General features: G+C 46.0%; 3 protein-coding genes across 6 annotated transcripts; 1 reads left to right on the top strand and 2 right to left on the bottom strand.

Moving 5' to 3' along the window:
* Window positions 1-122: 122 nt before the first annotated feature.
* Window positions 123-8447, bottom strand: tbpl2 (TATA box binding protein like 2). Of its 3 annotated transcripts, none has more exons than XM_059352787.1 (8): window positions 8322-8446; window positions 7887-8049; window positions 7418-7625; window positions 7103-7190; window positions 5604-5695; window positions 5343-5510; window positions 5154-5248; window positions 123-238 (listed from the first exon to the last, which is right to left on the bottom strand). In XM_059352787.1, the coding sequence occupies exons 1-8, from the start codon at window positions 8367-8369 to the stop codon at window positions 162-164; spliced, it is 939 nt and encodes a 312-aa protein (XP_059208770.1). In that variant the 5' UTR covers window positions 8370-8446; the 3' UTR covers window positions 123-161. The 3 variants fall into 3 exon arrangements, with proteins under 3 accessions (XP_059208770.1, XP_059208769.1, XP_059208771.1); XM_059352786.1 differs by having other exon boundaries at window positions 7418-7637; XM_059352788.1 differs by lacking the exon at window positions 5154-5248 and having other exon boundaries at window positions 7418-7637; window positions 8322-8447.
* An 84-nt stretch (window positions 8448-8531) lies between these two features.
* On the top strand, window positions 8532-11966 carry jmjd7 (jumonji domain containing 7). Its single transcript, XM_059352790.1, has 9 exons — window positions 8532-9248; window positions 9892-10045; window positions 10123-10261; window positions 10456-10570; window positions 10783-10839; window positions 10914-11009; window positions 11104-11180; window positions 11252-11411; window positions 11712-11966. The coding sequence occupies exons 1-9, from the start codon at window positions 9200-9202 to the stop codon at window positions 11798-11800; spliced, it is 936 nt and encodes a 311-aa protein (XP_059208773.1). The 5' UTR covers window positions 8532-9199; the 3' UTR covers window positions 11801-11966.
* A 380-nt stretch (window positions 11967-12346) lies between these two features.
* Window positions 12347-21365, bottom strand: fbxo34 (F-box protein 34). Of its 2 annotated transcripts, none has more exons than XM_059352783.1 (3): window positions 21157-21365; window positions 18970-19065; window positions 12347-15104 (listed from the first exon to the last, which is right to left on the bottom strand). In XM_059352783.1, exon 3 carries the CDS (start codon window positions 15095-15097, stop codon window positions 13241-13243), a length of 1857 nt encoding a protein of 618 aa, XP_059208766.1. In that variant the 5' UTR covers window positions 15098-15104; window positions 18970-19065; window positions 21157-21365; the 3' UTR covers window positions 12347-13240. The 2 variants fall into 2 exon arrangements, with proteins under 2 accessions (XP_059208766.1, XP_059208767.1); XM_059352784.1 differs by having other exon boundaries at window positions 18970-19005; window positions 21218-21363.
* Window positions 21366-21781: the final 416 nt, after the last annotated feature.

The raw sequence follows: 21781 nt of genomic DNA on the forward strand, positions 1-21781 counted from the left end.
TTAATGAAATTATAAAATGTGATTGAAAAGAAATAAAACAATTGAAGAGTCATTTATTTTCTTTCAGGATTGTGAAACAACAAATAGCGACTCTTTGACCATCCAACACAAAATCAAACACATTCACTAAACATCTGATTTATTTCGAGATAAACAGGAAGTCACTGCTTCCTGAAGCCTCTCAGGATCGGATAAATGTTCTCAAACGCCTCGTAGATCTCCGATCGTTCCTTCGCTCCTGTAGGTCAACACATCACTAAACTTTAGTTATTCAGAAAAGAAACAAACATCTGGATGATGTCTTAAATTTAAAAGAAATATTGAATATTGTGAAGAGTCACATTTCCTGTTTATGAAGACAATATTATTATTATCATTATTATTATTATAATAATCATTATTATTTTTATTTTATTTTTTTCTTCTAATGAATAACATTTATGGGGTTTATATTAAGAATTTACAGACTTATATTTCATATCAGTGTGAAAAGTTGCTGTGAGCTTTCAGATAAAACTGTGAAAAATGTTTCACTCTGAAGTGAAACGATGGAAAAACATTTTGTTTTTATGCAATTATGAGAAAACAGGGCTGCTCCCTTTAAATATCAGAGTTTTCTCCATCCAATTCGGACGAAAGTCCTCTGGTTGCGTTGCACTGAGAGAAGTGAAAGTATATCCTGGCAAAATATACAGAAATTCACTAAAAAACCTATACTGACTGGGGCAGTACAAGAGTTTGTAAGAGGTCTGAATCTTTCTGAATATTTGCTGTGATCAGCCTAAAATCTGCATTCCTTTCTGAATTCTGAGAATTCATCTCTGTGAGGGCAAGTGAGCAATTAAGTGGCCATCTAGGGTTGGTAACAAACCCCAGGTGTGAGCAATTTTGCACTTCAATTGGAAATTCCAACCATTCACAGCTCTGGCAGAGGGCGGTCTACGCTTGTCACAATCAGCCTTAATGCGAGAACAGCCGCATTCAATTCCAATCACAGTATAATAACAGGGGCGTTTGCTAAAGCGTCAGCGGCAGCCGTCCTTGGGTAAGACGGACGAGGCTAAGACGAGCAAGTTTACCTGTGCAAGACGGACGAGGCTAACTGGGGATTTCCACCGGACGCGTTACTGCAGCAGCACGTCTCCACAGCGTTTTTGCTGCGTCTTGTCAATTCACACCGGACGCGTTACTGCAGCAGCACGTCAGTTTAGCGAGCCGGCCGTATACACGCGAGATAACGAGATCACGCGTTAATCCTGACCATACGGGAGACCGCAAGCTCCCGTGATAAACTTTAAACTCTATTTATACAGTCTATGGATAAACTGTGTGTATAAAGTAAACAACAACAACAAAAACCAACTTACTTTGCTTCTCTGAGGTGAAAGATATGTTGATCTGACCATCTATCCTTATAAAAACAATATGTTATGTCATAAATGATTTTATGATGTTCCACTTCAACAATTAGTCTCTTGTCTTCCGTGTCGCCGATCCTCTGAGACCCTTTGATTGATTGATTGCCGATCTGGTGCCCCGGTCATAACATAACGTTGATGTGAAGTAGTTTTAGGCTGCATGAACTGCGTATTGTGTTTTATTTTGAAAGGGGCGGAAGTGTTTTACGCTGAATCTGAGTCGGACTTCCTTTCTGGTGCGATCTGCTCTGTTGAGATTCACGCGAGTTGGCAGCGTCTCGCGGAGAAATAGAAGTCCTACCTAATGCTCACGTAGAGACGATGACGCGACGCTGCAGTAACGTTACGCTACGCGCCCGGTGGAAATGCTCTCATTGATTAGAGTGTTACCTATTTGCAACGTCATACGCGACGCTGACGTTACGCTGCAGTAACGCGCCCGGTGGAAATCAGGCTTGAGACGAGCAAGTTTACCTGTGCAAGACGGACGAGGCTAAGACGAGCAAGTTTACCTGTGCAAGTTAACCGAGCAAAGGGAACCAGTCCTACAATGTGTGCCACTCCATTCCTGTCGTTGTCTCCGGTCCACGCAGAAAACTGGCCAAAAGGTGCAGAAACCTATCTAACCTTCGGCCTCTCAAACAGTCCTCACACACTGTCACTTCCTTTTCCATGGGCCTGTGGAACTGCCAATCTGCAGTAAACAAAAGCGATTTTATTACGGCTTACACAAACCACCTTTCTCTTCAGCTCCTTGCTCTCACTGAGACCTGGATCAAACCTGAGAACACAGCCACCCCTGCTGCTCTCTCCACTAATTACACCCTCTCCCACACCCCCCGTCCTTCTGGGCGAGGAGGTGGGACTGGCCTGCTAATCTCCAATAAATGGAAATTCACTCCTCTGCTACATTCCATCAGATATGACACTTTCCAATACCATGCCATAACAGTAACTGCTCCTGTTAAAGCCTACGTTGTGGTCATTTACCGTCCACCAGGCCAGCTGGGTGGCTTCACAGATGAGCTAGATACCCTGCTCTCTTCCATACCTGATCATGACTGTCCGTTGCTTGTCCTGGGCGACATGAACATCCACTTCGACAGTCCAGACTCTAATAACTTCATGACGTTAATTCATTCATTCGACCTCCAGCTGGTCCAAAGTCCTCCTACTCACAAAGCTGGCAAGAAACTTGACTTAATTCTCATCCGTAACTGTGCCACAGATGCACTGGTGGTAACGCCTCTCCACCTGTCAGATCACTTTTTTATCCAGTTTAATGTCACTCTACCAGAGCAACCCTCTGCTCCTGCACCAAGGGTACGTCCCGCCGTAACCTCCGGAACTTATCCCCAGCCCACTTCTCCTCTATTGTTGCCTCTGCCCTACCTCCACTCAGCACATTCTCCTCTCTGAAGGCTAATGATGCCACTGACTCACTCTGCTCTACTCTGAACTCATGTCTGAACAGGCTATGTCCTTTATCTACAAGGCCTGCTCGACCCAACCAATCCCACCCATGGTTGATTGATACCCTTCAATCACAGCGTACCAAGCTCAGAGCTGCTGAAAGAAAATGGCTCAAATCCAAACTTCCCGACGATCTCATAAACTATCAGACACTATTGTCCTCATTCTCAGGCAGCATCACCGATGCAAAGACTGCTTTTTACAACGACAAGGTCAACAGTGTCACTGACACCCGGAAACTCTTTTCAACCTTCAAATCACTACTCAACCCTCCGCCTCGTTCTCCTCCTACCTGCCTCACCGCAGACACATTTGCATCCTTCTTTACAAGCAAAGTTGCAGCAATTAGCAGCCAATTCTCTGACCCCCACCCGACTCCTAATACTGTGACATGTAGAAGTCCTACTACTTGTCTTTCTGTATCTCAGCTGGGCGGCACTGAATCAGTTGCTAGCACCTCATTTTCTGGCTTTACACCCCTCTCTGAGAGTGAGGTATCCAAACTGTTGACATGTAGCCGTCCTACTACATGCTCGTTGGACCCGATACCAACAAACCTTATTCAGTCCATTAGCCCAACCATCACGCCAGCTGTCACACATGTGATTAACGCCTTACTGTCCTCCGGCACTTTTCCCACTGCATTCAAAGCAGCTAGGGTAACACCTCTTCTCAAGAAACCCTCTCTCAACCCTGCTGAAGTCGAGAACTATCGTCCTGTCTCACTTCTTCCATTCTTATCCAAAACTATTGAACGGGCGGTCGCTAAGCAACTTTCAGAATTCCTCCTACAGAACAATCTTCTTGATCCAAATCAATCTGGTTTCAAAAGCGGTCACTCAACTGAAACTGCTCTGTTGTCTGTGACAGAAGCCTTAAAAGAAGCAAGAACAGCAGCAAAGTCCTCAGTTCTCATTCTGCTTGACTTGTCAGCTGCATTTGACACAGTTAACCATGGTATCCTCCTCTCTACTCTCTCTAAAATGGGCATCTCTGGCTTGGCTCTGTCCTGGTTTGATTCCTACCTCAAAGGACGCTCATTCAGTGTGTCCTGGCATGGACAGTTGTCTACTTTGTCTTGCCTCACCACAGGGGTTCCCCAGGGCTCAGTGCTGGGACCCCTGCTATTCGCTATCTACACCACCTCTCTGGGTGAGGTTATCCGCTCACATGGCTTTTCCTATCACTGCTATGCAGATGACACTCAGCTCTATCTGTCATTTCCTCCTGATGACCCATTGGTCTCTGCTCGGGTCTCTGACTGCCTCTCAGACATAGCCACTTGGATGAAGGCACATCACCTCCAGCTGAACCTCTCAAAAACTGAACTGCTGGTCCTCCCTGCTAAACCCACAATACACCACAACATCAACATCAAGATTGACTCCCTGTGTCTTTCACCCACCAAGGTGGTGCGAAACTTAGGGGTGATGATTGATGACCAACTCACCTTTTCCAGTCATGTCGCCTCAGTTACCCGGTCATGCCGCTTTGCACTTTACAACATCAGAAAAATCAGACCTTACCTAACTCAACATGCCACTCAACTCCTGACACAGGCTGTTGTCATCTCAAAACTTGACTACTGTAATGCCCTCCTGACAGGCCTGCCAGCCTGCTCAGTAAAACCGCTTCAGATGATCCAGAACGCAGCGGCGCGTCTGGTCTACAACCAGCCAAAAAGGTCACATGTCACTCCGCTGCTCATTGAGCTCCACTGGCTACCTGTTGCAGCCCGCATCAAATTCAAATCTCTAATGCTGGCCTACAAAGTTGTCTCCGGTACTGCTCCTACCTACCTGAACGCCCTGATTCAGACATATGCTACCTCACGACCGTTGCGCTCTTCCAATGAACGGCGCCTGGCTCTGCCCCCCGTTGGTCCAAGGCAATCCAGACTCTTTGCACTTCTTGTTCCCCGCTGGTGGAACACACTACCAGTTCCTACCAGAGCAGGGGCGTCCCTCTCTACCTTTAAAAAACTCCTGAAGACCCAGCTCTTCAGAGAGCATCTTCTCTCCTAGACCACATGATAAGTCTACTCCTCAAAGAATTGTCACTAGCACTAATAGCTCTTATTGCACTATACCTTGATTGTTTGCTTTTTACTTTTCCTGTAAGTCGCTTTGGATAAAAGCGTCTGCTAAATGACTAAATGTAAATGTAAATGTAAAACTCCTCCAGCTGTGTGTGTGGGGGTTGTGTGTGTGTGTGTGTGTGTGTGTGTGTGTGTGTGTGTGTGTGTCTGTGAATCTGTTTTACCGGTCAGAACAACCTTCCCGGACACGAAGATGAGCAGGACAATGCGAGGCTTCACCATGCGGTAGATGAGTCCTGGGAACAACTCGGGCTCATAACTGAGGAGCACAAAGTCTGTTACACACACACACACACACACACACACACACACAGCTGCTGATGGTGTGTGTGTGTGTGTATGCTTGTGTGTACCTGCTGAACTGCTGGTGTGTGAGCACCAGTCCCTCCAGTCTGATGGGGAAACAGACGTCGCAGCTCGCCACCATGTTTTGGATCTTAAAGTCCAGGAAACGAGCAGAGAAACCCAGTTTCTGGACCACACGGGCATACTTCCTGGCAGCAAGACGGGATTGATCCTCACTGAGAGACAGGCAGGCAGACAGACAGAGAGGCAGTCAGAGAGATAGGCAGACAGACAGACAGACAGACAGACAGACAGACAGACAGACAGACCTCTTGGCTCCGGTACAGACCATCTTCCCGGAGCTGAAGATCAGTGCGGTGGTTCTGGGATCTCTGATCCTCATGATGACGGCAGCGAAGCGCTGAAACAGAACGGAGAGATTCTGGTTCCTATTGGTGTCTCAGTGGTTCTGAGAGGTTCTGGGTTTACACACAGAAAGGACCCGGCTCGCGGTGACCCTGTCCAGCACCTGGACCTCACTGGGCCCAAAAGCACTTCAGAACTTGTGATGTTCTTCAGAGCCTTTGGAACAGCTGAAGCTGCTTCCTGAACTAAACTCCAGTATCATTTTAAGCTTCTTCTGTTCTCCACCGAGTCACATCACATCTTACTCTATGATCAATCAGCTCCAGCTCACAATCACACAGAACACAAAGAACATCAGATACCTGCTGCAGAATGTCAGATATCTGCTGCAGAACGTCACATGCCTGCTGCAGAATGTCAGATATCTGCTGCAGAACGTCACATACCTGCTGTAGAACCTCAGATATCTGCTGTAGAATGTCAGATATCTGCTGCAGAACCTCAGACATCTGTTGCAGAACCTCAGATAATTGCTGCAGAATGTCACATATCTGCTGCAGAACGTCACATACTATATGCTATAGAATGTCACATATCCGCTGCAGAACATCACATATCTGCTGCAGAACCTCATATCTGCTGCAGAACGTCACATACTATATGCTATAGAATGTCACATTTCTGCTGCAGAACGTCACATATCTGTTGCAGAACCACAGATGTCTGCTGCAGAACATCCCATATCTGCTGCAGAACGTCAGATATCTGTTGCAGAACCACATATATCTGCTGCAGAATGTCACATATCTGCTGCAGAATGTCACATATCTGCTGCAGAACATCAGATATATCCTGCAGAACATCACATATCTGCTATAGAACGTCACATATCTGCTATAGAACATCACATATCTGCTATAGAATGTCAAATATCTGCTGCAGAACGTCATATATCCGCTACAGAACGTCACATATCCGCTGCAGAATGTCAGATATCCGCTGCAGAATGTCAGATATCCGCTGCAGGCAGTCACATATTCGCTGCAGAACATCACATATCTGCTGCAAAACCTCATATCTGCTGCAGAGCATCACATACTATATGCTATAGAATGTCACATTTCTGCTGCAGAACGTTACATTTCTGCTGCAGAACGTTACATATCTGCTGCAGAACATCACATATCCGCAGCAGAACCTCACATATCTGTTGCAGAACAACAGATATCTGCTACACAACGTCCCATATCTGCTGCGGAACGTCACATATCTGCTGCAGAACATCAGACATCTCCTGCAGAACGTCACATCTGCTGCAGAACATCAGATATCTCCTGCAGAACGTCACATATCTACTGCGGAACCTCATATCTGCTGCGGAACCTCATATCTGCTGCAGAACGTCTCACATCTGCTGCAGAACCTCAGATATCTGCTGCAGAACCTCAGATATCAGGCATACCTTTGGGTTGTATTCTGCGTTTCTGGCCTGCAGCGCGATGAACTTCAAATCCAGAGGACATCCGAGGTTCACTGTGGACACAATGTTCCTACACACACACACACACACACACACACACATTAAATAACAGAACTACAGTATCAGTACCAGTACTACAGTATAAATACCAGTACTACAGTATAAGTACCAGTACTACAGTATAAATACCAGTACTACAGTACCAGTACCACAGTACCGGTACTGCAGTATAAATACCAGTACTACAGTACCAGTACCAGTACTGCAGTATAAATACCAGTTCTGTGTAGGACTCACTGCAGCTGCGGGATGATCCCTGACCTCTCTGTGATCGGGGTCATGGGGGTCATCGGGGTCATTGGGGTCATGGGACAAAAGGGGGAGGCCCCTGTCCCCGACAGGGTGGCCCCCTGCTGGGGCCCGGCTGCTGCTGAGGCATGCTGGGAGTTGTAGTCCAGACAAACGGCGCTGTCCTGAGAGACATCCAGAGCTGCAGTGCTGTCAGCTGGGACACATGCTGCACTTGTTTTATTATAACTAACGATTGTTGTCGTTATTATTATCACCATTCAAAAGTTTCTCCTCTAAATCAAATATGTTTTAATGTTTTTAAATGATCTGTATGAGGACCTTTAATAGTTATAATCAATTAATTTATGCCGATGACACTAACTTTTTTATCTCAAATTCAGATTTAAAACTTTTAGAGAAATGAATTATGATCTTTATTAAGTTTCAAAAAATGTTTTATTATGTGATGTCACACCTGTGTGTTCATGGCGACCTGGCTCGTCCTGCGTGCTGATGTCATCAGGCAGGAAGCTGAGGTCGAGCTCCTCGCTCAGCTCGCCGCCAGGCACCGCCTTCCCCACCAGGGGTGGGGCGGGGCTCTGCAGGCCAAGCTCCTCCCCCAAAATAAAGCCAGAGTCCTGCAGAAAAAAAACACATTCAGAGGAACTTTAGTTTTATTTTGTTTGTTTGTTTGTTTGTTGAAGTGTTGAACATTGATCCAAAGTTTCTGGATAAACAACAAACTGTCAATAATAATATTAACTGGACGGTTTGATCTGAAACATTAAATGATACCTTATATTGAACATGAAACAGAAACAATATTAAATCTCTCAAACACAAAACTCACACATTTTAATGTTTCTGCAGCTCAGAGTGAAAACATGAAACATAAACAGTCTGAACTCACATTTGCAATCGAGTCATCGAAGTATCGCTCCAACGCTGACTCGTCCATGACTCATTAGACCTGATCCAGAACCTCAAGGATCTCCAGAACCTTCCAGAACCTGCTCCAGGACTTCCAGGACCTGCTCCAGGAACTCCAGGACCTCCAGCACCTTCCAGGACCTTCAGAACCTCCAGCACCGTCCCGGACCTGCCCCAGCACCTCCAGGAACTGCTTCAGGAACTCCAACACCTCCAGGACCTGGTCCAGGACTTCCAGGACCTGCTCCAGGCTGAGTGCTGCACAGCTGAAAGTGATCCTGTGATCAGCAGCTTCAGAGACTTGTTCACTTACTCCTTAAGAACAGCTTCTTGTTTATTTGTTTGTTTGTATGTTTGTTTGTTGTCTTCAGGCTGTTTGAACATCTCCACCATCACACTGACAGATTAAAGACTTGTGAACATTTAAAGAGAGAAAACAATCAAGCAGTTTGTGTCTGAAGCTGCAGAGGTCAAACGTCACATCACAGACATCACAGTAGAGCTCATCAATAGAGTGATTAGAATATTTAATGTATAAATACAATAATAAAAATAATAATAATAAAATTAAAAAAATACATGTATATGAGCTGAAGTTCGGCCTCCGTCCTGCAGGGGAAGCTGCTCATAGCGCTGCAGGACACAGCTCTGCTGCACGTGCGCACCGGATGTAAACAAAGCGGCATGGCGCGGAGCGGATCAGACGGCAGCGGAGCGATCAGCGATCAATAACTTCATCTAGATCAATAACCCATCACTGATCGATCAATAACTTCATCTAGATCTATAATCCATCATCTGATCGATCAATAACTTCATCTAGATCTATAATCCATCGTCTGATCGGTTTATTGTCTCATGGAGTCTGTGAAGGAACGACTGGCAGAGTTTTCAACGGAGGCTCACGGTCCGTCAACAACAACACATTACTGATCATTACAATAATAGTTGAGAGTTTTCTCTGGAGGCTCAAAGTCACTGATACTGATACTACTGACTGTACACACAGAGTATTGTGTGTACTGTGTGGCTTATGATTTCTGTGTGTGTACTTTGTCACAGTGGAAGTATTCATATTGCAGTAAAAGTACATGAACATTAATAAATAGTTTTTATTGTCTGTGAGCAGAAAGTTATTATCATTTTATTATTATTTACTGAAAGGATCCATCGGTCTGTAAATATTGATCATACGGATAAAGAATTTCAAATGATTAACAGATCAGAATCAGAAGATAGTTATGAGTTATTGGTGGGTCCTGATGGTTCCTGGTGTTTTTTTGTGGTTCCTGATCATCATTGGTGGTTCCTGATAGTTCTTGGTGGTTCCTGATGGTTCCTGATAATCCTTGGTGGTTCCTGATAGTTCTTGATGGTTCATTGTGGTTTCTGATGGTTCCTGGTGGTTCTTGATGGTTCCTGATAGTTTGTGATGGTCCCTGATGGTCCTTATAGTTCTTGGTGGTTCCTGATATTACTTGGTGGCTCCTGATGGTCCTTGGTGTTTCCTAGTGGTTCCTGATGTTTACTAGTGGTTCCTGGTGTTTCAGACCTGTACCCGAGTCGGGTCGTGCCGTACCTGGACGAGCCTCCTGAGCCGCTACAGTTCTACAGGACGTGGGTGGCTCCAAACCGCCCCTGCATCATCAGGAACGCCTGCAGCCATTGGCCGGCTCTGAGCCGCTGGACCCCGCAATACTTGAGGTGAGGATGCCCCGCCCACTCTCACCTGCTCCTCTTCTACTGTGGTGTTTGGCCCTCAGCTTACTGTTTGTCTGCAGGGAGAAGGTGGGGTCAAAGGTCATCAGCGTGGCGGTGACACCAAACGGATACGCTGACGCCGTCAACGGTGATCGCTTTGTGATGCCTGAGGAGCGCCGCATGAGCTTCTCCACTGTGCTGGACATCATTGAGGGGAAGGTACCGCCGCCAATGAATAATGAAGCTGGTATTTATGATGCGTCAGTGTGACGTTCAGGAGTTGAGGCTCTGCAGAGAAATAATCACAACACAGAAACATACTTTTACAATAATACTTTACTGTGTCAATACTGTGGACATTTAAACTGTGTGTGTATCTGTCTCTATGTGTGTGTATCTGTGTGTGTGTTTAGGTGCAGCAGTCTGGTGTGTGTTACATCCAAAAGCAGTGCTCTAACCTGGTGTGTGAGCTGTCGGAGCTGCTGGATGACGTCGAGTCTCACGTCTCCTGGATGAGCTCGGCGCTTGGTCAGTTCAGCATTAACTATAAAACTATTATTATTTATTCCAGAACGTTTGACACAGAGACACCAAAAACATGTTATGTAAATGATTGTTTCTGAATGTCTTACATTCATTTTATTGTATTTTTGGTATTTTGTCTTCTGTCCCTTTCTGTATATATTTAATAAACAGATTGTTTATAAACAGTAAATAAACAGTTTGTTGTTTTCTTGTAGGCAAGTTACCGGACGCGGTGAACTTTTGGCTTGGAGAGGCGAGCGCCGTGACGTCCAGTAAGGCCTGAGCACAGCACAGAGTGATGATAAATATAGATAAATCATATAAATAAAGTGTTGGTGTGTTCCAGTGCACAAGGATCACTATGAGAATCTGTACTGTGTGATCTCTGGAGAGAAGAACTTCCTGCTGCTGCCGCCCACAGACCGGCCCTTCATCCCCTACGGTAACCGTAGCAACCAGCCATGTGCCGCCCAACAGTAACTGTAGCAACCAGCCTCCATGCTCTGCAGTAACCATAGTAAGCGTGTCTCCGGCAGGTGTGTACCAGCCAGCGGTGTACCGGCAGCGGGACGACGGAGAGTTCGAGGTCGTGGACCAAAGCGACTCTGAGAAGGTGCGTTCACTGTCAGTCTGTTCATCGCAGTGCTGTTTGACACGCCGCGGCTCACCCTGACCCCCCCTCAGGTCCCGTGGATCCCTCTGGATCCTCTGGACCCGGACCTGGACCGGTTCCCTCAGTACCGCAAGGTCCAGCCGATCCGCGTCACCGTGAAGGCCGGAGAGATGCTCTACCTGCCGTCCCTCTGGTTCCACCACGTCACACAGACACATGGCTGCATCGCAGGTACACCTGAACACACCACACACATACACGCTGCACCTGAACGCACCACACATACACACGCTGCACCTGAACACACCGCACACATATACGCTGCAACTGAACGCACCACACACATTCAGTGCAACTGAATGCACCACAGTTGGAAACTGCAGCATTTTAACATTTGACGATGGAATAAATCCTAAAAATGACTTTATTTATTTACAGCAACAACAAACAACAGACTTTAACTCAGCTCCTCCTCTCTCTCTCCTGCTGTCAGTTTGTTTGTTGACCTGTCTCTCTTTCTGTGTTTTGCAGTGAACTTCTGGTACGACATGGAGTACGACATCAAGTACAACTACTTCCAGCTGCTGGAGACGCTGACCGAGGTCACGGCGTCATCGTGACATCACAGCGTGACAACACGTTGCAAGCGGTTTCTGCATCATGAGTAAATAAAGTGAATTAAAAATAAACTTATGAAGCAACTGAACAACAAAAGTCTGTTTGATTTCATTCAGATTAAAGAATGAGACTTTAAAAGTAAAATAATTAAAATAGAAATCCAGTTTTCCTTTAATCCAAATGTTTGCTGGAGCCAGAAAACAAACTTTTGGATTCAAAAACAATTTGGATTTGATCGGCAATAAAACATCATGGATTTTACATTTCTTTTTTTTTTTATCTTTTTTATTTAAGATACTTTTTTGGCCATTTTTGGGCTTTCTTGATAGGACAGAGTGAAGGGGGAGACAGAGGGAAAGACATGCGAGAAAGGGGTCCGAGTCAGATTCGAACCCGGGCCGCCTGCTTACGAGGACAATGCCTCTATGGTACGCGCTCTACCCTGGATTTTACATTTCTAATGAGAAATTAATTTCACTTGCAGTGAAACTTTTTTTTGTTTCAGTGAAAAGTTTTTGTGTTTGTTCGCTGGAATAAAAGAGGGAGAGTTGTTTTAACCCAAACAAGAAGCAAAGAGAAAGCACTTTATTAAGCAGAACATCTTCAACAGCCAGCAGACAGAAAACAACGAACCTTAAAAAAACTGAAGGCTGTTTGTCTTTTTTATAGATTTATAATCTCTGATATTGCAGCGTCTCTGAGACTCAAGGCCACGTTCCAACACTTAGACATGATTATCACTCAGCTCATAAACTTTTCATGACTTATGTACAAATGTAAACAAAACAAGGTGCACAGGAAGTTCTCCACACGTGGCGCCCTCTGAAACTCCACCTCCTCACATTGCCACTGATGATCAGCTGATCGCTTAATCAGATATTTCATAAAGAGGTGATGATATCTAAATATCGATCCTTTTACAGAACTGAAAGTCACAGCAGGAAGGAAACAAACACTAATTTTCTTTTGATATTTTGCAAAAATTCTTGAACCATTTGGATATAAACGTTCCTTAAACACAGCATCAGCTTTATAAAAGTCTTTTGTTCTGGAGATCAAATAGGAAGCTGAACTGAGGATTTTTCTAGTTGGTCAGACTTCATCAGCAGTTTGGATTCATGATGTCATCACTCTATGATCTACGAAGCTCGATTTGGTAACAGATCAGCAGCAAAAGAAGAAGAAGAAGAAGAAGAAGAAGAAGAAGTCGTGCCCGGGACCCTCCTCTTCCACCTGCTGTCACTACTGAGCTGCTGCTGCTAACAAGCTGTTGTCACTAACGAGCTGCTGTGTGATGGCTTGCTGGAGGCGCTGAGCAGCAGGGGGCGCCACTCTCAGGTCGACTTTGACCTTAAAATCAAACATTTGTTCCTTTAAATCCTCTTTTCTTTTTTTAAATCGTTTTCAGCCCGAGCTGCTGCTGCATTCTGGGAGCCACAGTCTCAGTTGTCGTGTCGCCCGCGGCGGTAGATTGGCACGTTGATGCTGTGGAACGATGGCACCCAGCGGTTGTCGTGGAGACCCACGTTGCAGCCGGGTGCGTCCCTGCGCGCGCCATGGCAGCACATCCAGTACCCAGGGCCATAGGGCAGCGCCTGGCAGTACGGCTTGTGGTGCCAGCGGCAGAGCGACACATCGCCGCGCCCATACCGCTTCTTGCACTGTTTGCAGGGGTCGTCACGATAACGGGGGTCGGACACCCACAGCGAGTCAGCGGGCCGCACGCCGTACGTGTCAATGACGAATTTAAAGTAGGTGCAGGTGCACTTGAGCGCGGCGAGGCTCTGTGTGGGCAGCAGCTGCAGGACCTTCAGCAGCAGGTGATGCGGCAGTGCAGCGAGGAACGGCGTCGGCTCCAGCAGCTGCTGCACGAGCTGACGCATCAACAGGAAGTCCTGCGACGCAGGCGCACGCCGTGTCACGAGGGCCGGGCCCGCCTCCTCCTCCTCCTCAGCCCTGTCAGCCCGCCTCCTCCTCCTCTTCTCTGATTGGCTGCCACAGTCACTGCATGCATGAGGGGGGCGGGGCTTAGTAGGCGCCGGCTCCAGGTCAGAGGTCGTTCTGTGGCTAGGGGGGCGGGGCTTAAAGTCTGTGTGGGGGCAGGGCTCAGGAGACAGGAATAGCAGGCCAGGCACAGGCTCCGCCTCTTCTGAGGGAGAGGGCGGGGCCAATTTGAAGGGCGGGGCTTCTGTGCTCAGTACCTCCCCTGAGGGGGGCGTGGCCAGAGCAGCTGTTTCTGAGCAGCTGATTGGCTCCCGGGCTCCAATCTCAGCTCCCGTCAGTGACGATGATGATGTCGTTAATTGTGGTGGTGACGGCTGGCAGGGGGCGGAGCTCTGGTCCCCGGCAGCGGCGAGCAGGACGCGTCCCACCGACCTCCTCAGGCTGTTGCTCCTCGAAAGGTCTCCCTCCGCCCGCCGCCGCAGACACTCTGACTCCAGCTTGGCCACCATGTCCAACACCCTGACGCTCTCTGGCTCCTCCCCCCTGATCTCAGGGAGCGGGGCTCTAGACAGTGTGATGGTGGTGGAGCTCCTCTGGACAGCGAGCAGTGGTTTGGCGTCCGGTTGCTGTTCGCTGGCTCGCTGTTCCAAGAACGCCACCATCTCCACCACCGACACCTTCTGCTGCTCCTCCTCCTCCGCTGATGTCACCTCCTCGCTGCCACCGCTGTCTGGCCCTCCGCAAAGCCGCTGACTCGTGTCTGAGCGGTGTGGAGACGGTTTGTGTCGCGGCATGTCGCAGGTCCTCGGGTCCTGCTGCAGGTTCTGATGGTTTCCTGACCGGCGACGCCGCTTGGCACTAGAGTTCTCCTCCCAGCTTCCTTTGGCCTTCCCAGCCCGTAACGGTCCCAGCGCTGCGCCGTGGACAGTCCTGTCCCGGCTGTCAGGGCTGCCGGCTGAGGTGCGCTCCCTGCTCCGAGTGCCGTCTGAACGCTTGCCATCTGAAGCAAAGATGGCGATCTTCTCCCGGACGTGTCCGGGCTTGATAACGGTCCAGATGTCCAGCTTGGTGTCGGCGTCCTCCGTGACGGTCTGGTACAGTCTGAGTGTGTCGTTCTCGCAGCCTGGCGGCGGGGGCAGCAGCTGCAGCGTAGGCATGCCAGGCACCGCCTTAAGTCGGACGCTGCCGTTGACAGCGAGGTTGGTGGTGGTGCTGCAGCGCAACGTGTTGGTGGACAGGACGGTGAGCGGCAGCCGGCTAACAAACACGCCGCTGTGTTGAGATGTCTGCACGCTGCTGCATGCATCCAGACGCAACTCGGAGAGCACGAGCTTCGGATACGCCTTCAGGTGCATGATGGTCCTGAGAGACAGACAGAGAGACATTACTGTTATTATGTTGTCTATGTGGCTTGTTGCTTTGACAACATGTTAGAAGACATTTTAAACAGACAGACATCAGGACTGTCCCGTCTGTCTCCAGCTTCAGACAGACAGCTTCATGCTTTAAAGTCACACAGGTTTAATGAAAAGTAACAAAACTTGTGTTAAATGTTGATATTAGTGGCAGAACCTCTTTATTGTACATGTTCCATTTAAAATAAAGCGTTTGCAAGAACCAGACCCTGTTAAAAACATTAAATTCTGCTCCTCAGAGACACTGTGAAGATATGATTGATTCTGCTGAGACCAACGGCCACGTGACAAATATTCACTGAAAATCTGTTTACACAGAGCAGAGAGGAGAGGACAGGAGAGGCCGTTTACAGAGAGCAGAGAGGAGAGGACAGGAGAGGCTGGAAACATGACAACACTTCAATATGTACAAAAAGTGGAGAAAACATGGAAAAATGTTATATAAATTCACATTTAAAAAAAAAATTTATCAGAGAAATTCCACTTTCTTCTGATTTCTGTCATTCTGTGTTCTTCTGTTTGAGTTCTTCTGATTGTGCTGATTCCACAGAGCTGCAGGACTTAGATTATATAGAGTATATAAATTCTATAGATTATAAAGATTTATCAGTTGGACACAGAGAGTGAAATGTGACTGGAACTGCTCGTTAGCAGTAAAAAACGTTCACATTGTTTCAGTTGAGATGTTTGGAGTTTCGATTGACAGCCAGTTTCTTTACATTTACACACACACGCACGCGTCTGGATTCGTTCCAACAGAGACTCCTGAACTGAACAAACCTGAAACTCTTCTTCACGTTTCTTCCCTCAGATATTCTTTTGATATAATATTTTATATGAATACACAGATATAAAGTATTAAACTCATTTATCTTCCTGTAAATCTGACTCTAAACATGAATAAAAGGAATCATATAAACCAGCTGACATTTATGTTTCACACTGGTGGTTAATGGTTAGAGGTCTAGGGCCTACAGTTAAAACGGGGAAGAAATGGAACCCAAAAGATGCAGTGCAGCAGGCTCAGGCAGCCCTTAGGCACAGAGACATTGTGGGTCAGGTGCAGCATGGCCGAGGGGGCCTAGGACTGTGTGCTGGGTAAACTGGGCGGGCTAAGGCAACAGCAAAGGAAAAGAGAAGTATGGTGGTAGAAGAAGTACATCATCAGGAAGAGGTAGTAAGATGTACTAAGGCAGTGTCTCAGGCAAAGTTGGGACAGTGGGTGAACTGGGAAAGTGTAGAAAAGAGAAGTTTGAAGTGGAGAGAGTTGTGGAGCATGGAGGCAAGCAGAATTAGATTTACTATCGGGGCCACTTATGATATTCTGACATCTCCCCAAAACCTAAATCAGTGGTTGGGTGAGGATCCTGCCTGCCCACTGTGTTCCAGTGTGTGTACAGTCAGGCATATACTGTCAAGGTGTAAGGTTAGTCTCTCTTAAGGGCGTTGTACATGGCGTCACAACCAGGTATTGAAACGTTTGGCAGCTGCAGTTGAGGAAAAGAGGATAGAAGTAAATTCTTCAGTTGCTGGTAAGGAGGTTAGACAGATTGAATTTGTACGTGAGGGAGGGAAAATTAACTAAATTAAGTCCAAGCAGCAGATAGGGCAGCTAAGAGGGGGCGGAGCCTGGAATTTGAAGGCTGACATGACCGAGCAGCTAACCATTCCGAACCATATTGCTAGCTCCCAGCTACGACCAGATTTATTGTTGTGGTCTGATACACTGAAGGTTGTGTACTTTATTGAGCTCACTGTCCCCTGGGGGACAGTGAGCTCAGACAGAGTTGAGGAAGCCAACGAGCGCAAGAAAAGTAGGTATTCTGAGCAGATGCAGAGCAGAGGGGTTGGAGAGCTTGTGCACAACCGGTAGAAGTTGGCTGTCGTGGTTTTGTTGCAAAGTCTGTGTTTGCTCTGCTAAGCGAGTTGGGTATTTGTGGACGGAGCTTGAAACTGGCAGTTAAAAACATGTCGCTGGCAGCAGAGCAAGGAAGTGAGTGGTTGTGGATGAGAAGGAAGCATGTAAGCTGGGAAATTTGTTGAGGGACTTGTTATGTTTTAGCCAAGAATGCCATACGGAACCAACAGCACTGAGCATGCATTAACGGTGCCAGTGAGGCTAGACACAGCCTTAGTTGTCGGGGAGGGTTGCATGGTGCTAATGATGTAGCCAAGAATGTCAAGGTATTCTGTCCCTATTCTGCCCGTTCTTTGTATTGTTAATTTCACTCAGGCACCTTTCAGTAAAGCCCCAGGTAGCGTAGCTGCAGGGTCCTTGAGTTTTGATTAGTCTGGAAAACACACAAGTCCACGGCTGGCTGCGAGGCTCTTTGGTGTATGCGTTCGGGAAGAATTTATAGAATCATGTGTAGGTTGAGTACAGGGATTAGTTGGTGAGGTTAAAGTGTTTGACATGCTGCATACTGCTGGAGGCTAGGATAGATAGCTGGTGATTGGTCCATCTGAGGAGTGACTCTGTAGATCTAAAACAGCGTAGCCTGATGTCTCCCATAGGGTTATATCTGATGATTGTAATATCACTTGGTTGGTTACTGGTTGTTAATCTGAATTGGACTACTAAATTTGTTTCTACCTAGGATAATGGCACAAGGGATAGTAACATCATGTCCTGTGTAACAAAACAAAAGTTTATCACTTTGAACACGAAATATTTTGAGGATCAACAAGTTATCACCTCCTGTTTTTATTATTTCACATCATTTTCTGTGTGTGTGTGTGTGTGTGTTTTCTGGCTCTGACTGCAGGTTGTGTAATGAGTATTGTTTCCAGTCTCTGATAACGACATGTTCATTCTGCAGCTCCTTAAAAACACTTTTAACCCTTGAAACTTAATCATCAACAACAACAACAACAACCTGATGTGGCCTTGTGTTTCACTACAGTAGAATATATTTCTTTGTGTCTGTCTGGAATAAGAACCAAACATCGGCTGGTTCTCTTTGTGTGTGTTGATGTATTTCTGTTGGTTTTTGTTTGTTTTTATGACAGTGTAAAGGACTTTGTTACATTTGTTTTACAAGCTGCTGTATAATCATAGAAATAAATCATAAAAAATGAAACGTTGAATTTCTTGAATTTCATTTAACAGAAACTGTCATGACACAGAATCTATATAAACATGTATGTAGACTCCACATTCCACTCTCCTGTCCTCTCCCCTCTGCTGTGTGTAAACAGCCTCTCCTCTCTGCTTTGTGTAAACTCTCCTGTCCTCTCCTCTCTGTACAAACAGCATCTCCTGTCTTCTCCTCTCTGCTCTGTGTAAACTGTCCTCTCCCCTCTGCTCTGTAAACTCTCTTGTCCTCTCCTCTCTGCTCTGTGTAAACTTTCCTGTCTTCTCTTTTTATTTTTACAGTTTCTTCTGTGATAAACAGAATTTTTGGTGATTTGTTAAAAAGCTGCCGGTGAGTTTAAAGTCTGTTTAACATGTGAAGTTCCGAAGAAGACAAAAGGCTTCATGTTTATTAGAACAGAATAATTTCACACATTCAGAGTGTGTGCTGAATGCTGCAGGCTGGTGTGTGTGTATGTGCGTGCGTGCATGTGTTTGTGTGTGTAACAGCTATGACTAACAATGGCAGATACATCATTAGTGATGTCATCATACTTGTGAAAACATCCTGAGAGTTTCTGAGTTTGAATAAACTTTATAATCTGGACTCAACAATCATCAACAGATAACAGCATTAAAATGTGTCATCTCTGTGATTGGCTGTTTGTCAGTGAAATGCACCCTGGGAATTGCAGTTTTTTCTTGTAGCTTTGAGTTTAAAATTAAAAAAGCAGTTTACCTCCAGACTGCGTGCTGATTGGCTGCTGCTGGCAGAGGGGGCGTGATCCTGGTTTGAGTGGCGGCTCCTCTGATCCTTCAGCTTCACATCTTTGACCTGATGAAAAACAAACATTTCATTAATTAACTCACAAACATGCTGAAACATCCAATCAGACTTCAGATTCACATTTTAACACAATATGATGGTTTGTTTCTACGTGTGATGTTCCTGCCACTGTAAAGAAGTCCTGGAAAATGGAGCAGATGTTGATTTAAAGGTCTGATGTTAATGGAGATAGACAACGGCTCAGAGGTGTTCTTCTGGTTTTATTTTATGACCAGCTGTTTCTATAAAGAGACACCAGCAGCTGCTGCCAGACTCAGCTTACAGAGAGTGAATGAGTGAGTGAGTGAGTGAGTGAGTGAGTGAGTGAGTACCAATCAGCTGCCTGAACTTTCTTCTCGTGTCTATATAAGGCAGCAGGTGACCATCTACTGCTCTGGTGTGTGTGGGCTTGTTTCTACGGGTTAACATACACTCTGTGGAGACGACTCCGCCCGTCTGGCTCCAAAAGGTCAACAAAACAAACGCCACCCAGGGTCACCAATTACCCAGAATTCCTCACTGCCCAGGGACCTGGCAGCAGACTGTCATCAAGCTCCTGAGACTCTCTGTCGACCAATCAGGTTCAGGATTCATAAGAAATGTCCCACAGACAGACAGTGTGCAGGTGTGTCATGGGAAATGTAGGCCGCAGAGTGTTTTTAACTCCACCAGCTGTCTGATTCATGTGACCGTGTTTGCAGCCCTGTGATTGGACGGAGTGAACAGTGTAAAACTCGTCTGGGCTTGTTCAGCCACACAACCATACCCTCCACCGCCAAGACCACAAGGCATGCTGGGAAAACACCACAGCCTCCTCTGTCTGTGTCAGATCCTTTTTTTTAACCCTCTGAACCCCAACTTGCAGCTTCAGGGTGTTTTCTCTCTGTGTCCTTGTATTTTACTGCAACATATATAATCTATAGAATCTATTTAATCTATATATTCTACAAGTCCTGCAACTCTGTGGAATCAGCACAACTCAAACAGAATAACACTGTTAGAATGACAGAAATCAGAAAACATTGAACTCCTCTTATCTTTGGTGGTAGACATGCAGGTATCGTGTGTTTTTCCTCCCTCAGACAGCAGATCTGTGTGATGCCACCACTCTGTTTTACCACAAACACTTCCAGGCTCATTTCCCGCTTTTATTTTGAATCTGCTACAGTTTCGTCACATTAAATTCACGTTGGAGTCCTCCAGCAGCAGAAACAGGTTGTTGTTGTTGTTGTTAGTCTGTGAATTGGTTGTGAGTTATTCCAGATGTTTGATTGTGAATCTGAATTTTGCAACATTCAGATTCACAATCAAACATCTGGAATAACTCACAACTAACTCACAAACTAACAACAACAACAACAACAACAACCTGTTTCTGCTGCTGGAGGACTCAAATGGGGATTTAATGTGACGAAACTGTAGCAGATTCAAAATAAAAGCGGGACATGAGCCTGTTTGTTGTGAAACAGAATGGTGGTATCACACAGAATACCTGCATGGAGCTCTAATAACCACTGAACACTAACTTTTTACAACAAAAACACGTCTGATGGAGGGTGAAACAATTTGATTTGAGTCTGTTCAGATGATGGACGCAGGTGATGAAGACAGACAGACAGACAGACAGACAGGTATAGACAGGTCAGCTGCTGAGTGTGCAGTCTAAAGCTAACAGCTAGCGTCAGTTAGCATTCAGAGCCGTTGAAACAGACCGGGAACAGACAAACTTCCAGTCGGGAACCGGAGCTCTCTTCAGGACAAAGTCCACATACTCTGCTAGCTGCAGCTGTAATTAGCATGCTACTAGCCGCAGCCGTCTGAAGCCATGATACACCTGGCTAACTGACTGGCCTCTGTGGGAAACAAGCACAAAACTGAGAGGGAGGACCATTATAACACTCAAAAGTAATTTAACAGTTATTTTAGAGGTATTAACAGTTATTGGACAGTGAATTTAACAGTACACACACACACACACACACACACACACACACACACACACACACACACACACACACACACACACACACACACACACAGCTTTAGCAGGGGAGCTAACGGAGCTAACAGAGCTAACAGGAGGCCGAGGGTCAAACTAACCTGCAGGAGGAAATCTCTCCGTCTGTCCGCGGGACGAAAAAAAAAAAAACACGGACGTCCTCCTGCACCAGTGGTTCCGTTGAACTCAAACCCTCCGACTGTCGGTTCCTTCCGTTAATGGGTCCTAAGATCTCGTTTTAAACGTTAAATCTCCCTTTTAGCGGCCCCGCTCCTCTGAGCTAACTAACAACTACTGACCGAGACACGACGTGACGTCCAGCTGGAATCGCTGCGCCATGACGTAGTGACGCCTGCCGAAGATCGTCTACCAACAAAATGAGAGCTGGAAATATCACAGGAATATATTTTATATAAATGCTGAACACAAAACACAATGCACAGTGACATGAATCTATATATTCTGTTTCGATTTTTCTACAGATAAAAAAAAGAGTGCAAAAATACACAATAAAAATAAATAGATAAAAACAAAACATTGTTACAAATTTTGTGTGTGTTAACATTAAACAGCTGTTTACACTTTATTCTAGTAGATTTTTACTTTTGTTTTATTTTCATAGCGGATTTAAAAATATAAACCCATAAAGCCTCTTTAAACTGAGCGGAAGGTTTCCTGCTTACTGAAATGCAATGCAATTTTGGAAAGGAGGAAGAAAATTAAATA

This window comes from Centropristis striata, chromosome 16 (assembly GCF_030273125.1).
Source record: "Centropristis striata isolate RG_2023a ecotype Rhode Island chromosome 16, C.striata_1.0, whole genome shotgun sequence".
Lineage (NCBI taxonomy): Eukaryota > Metazoa > Chordata > Actinopteri > Perciformes > Serranidae > Centropristis > Centropristis striata.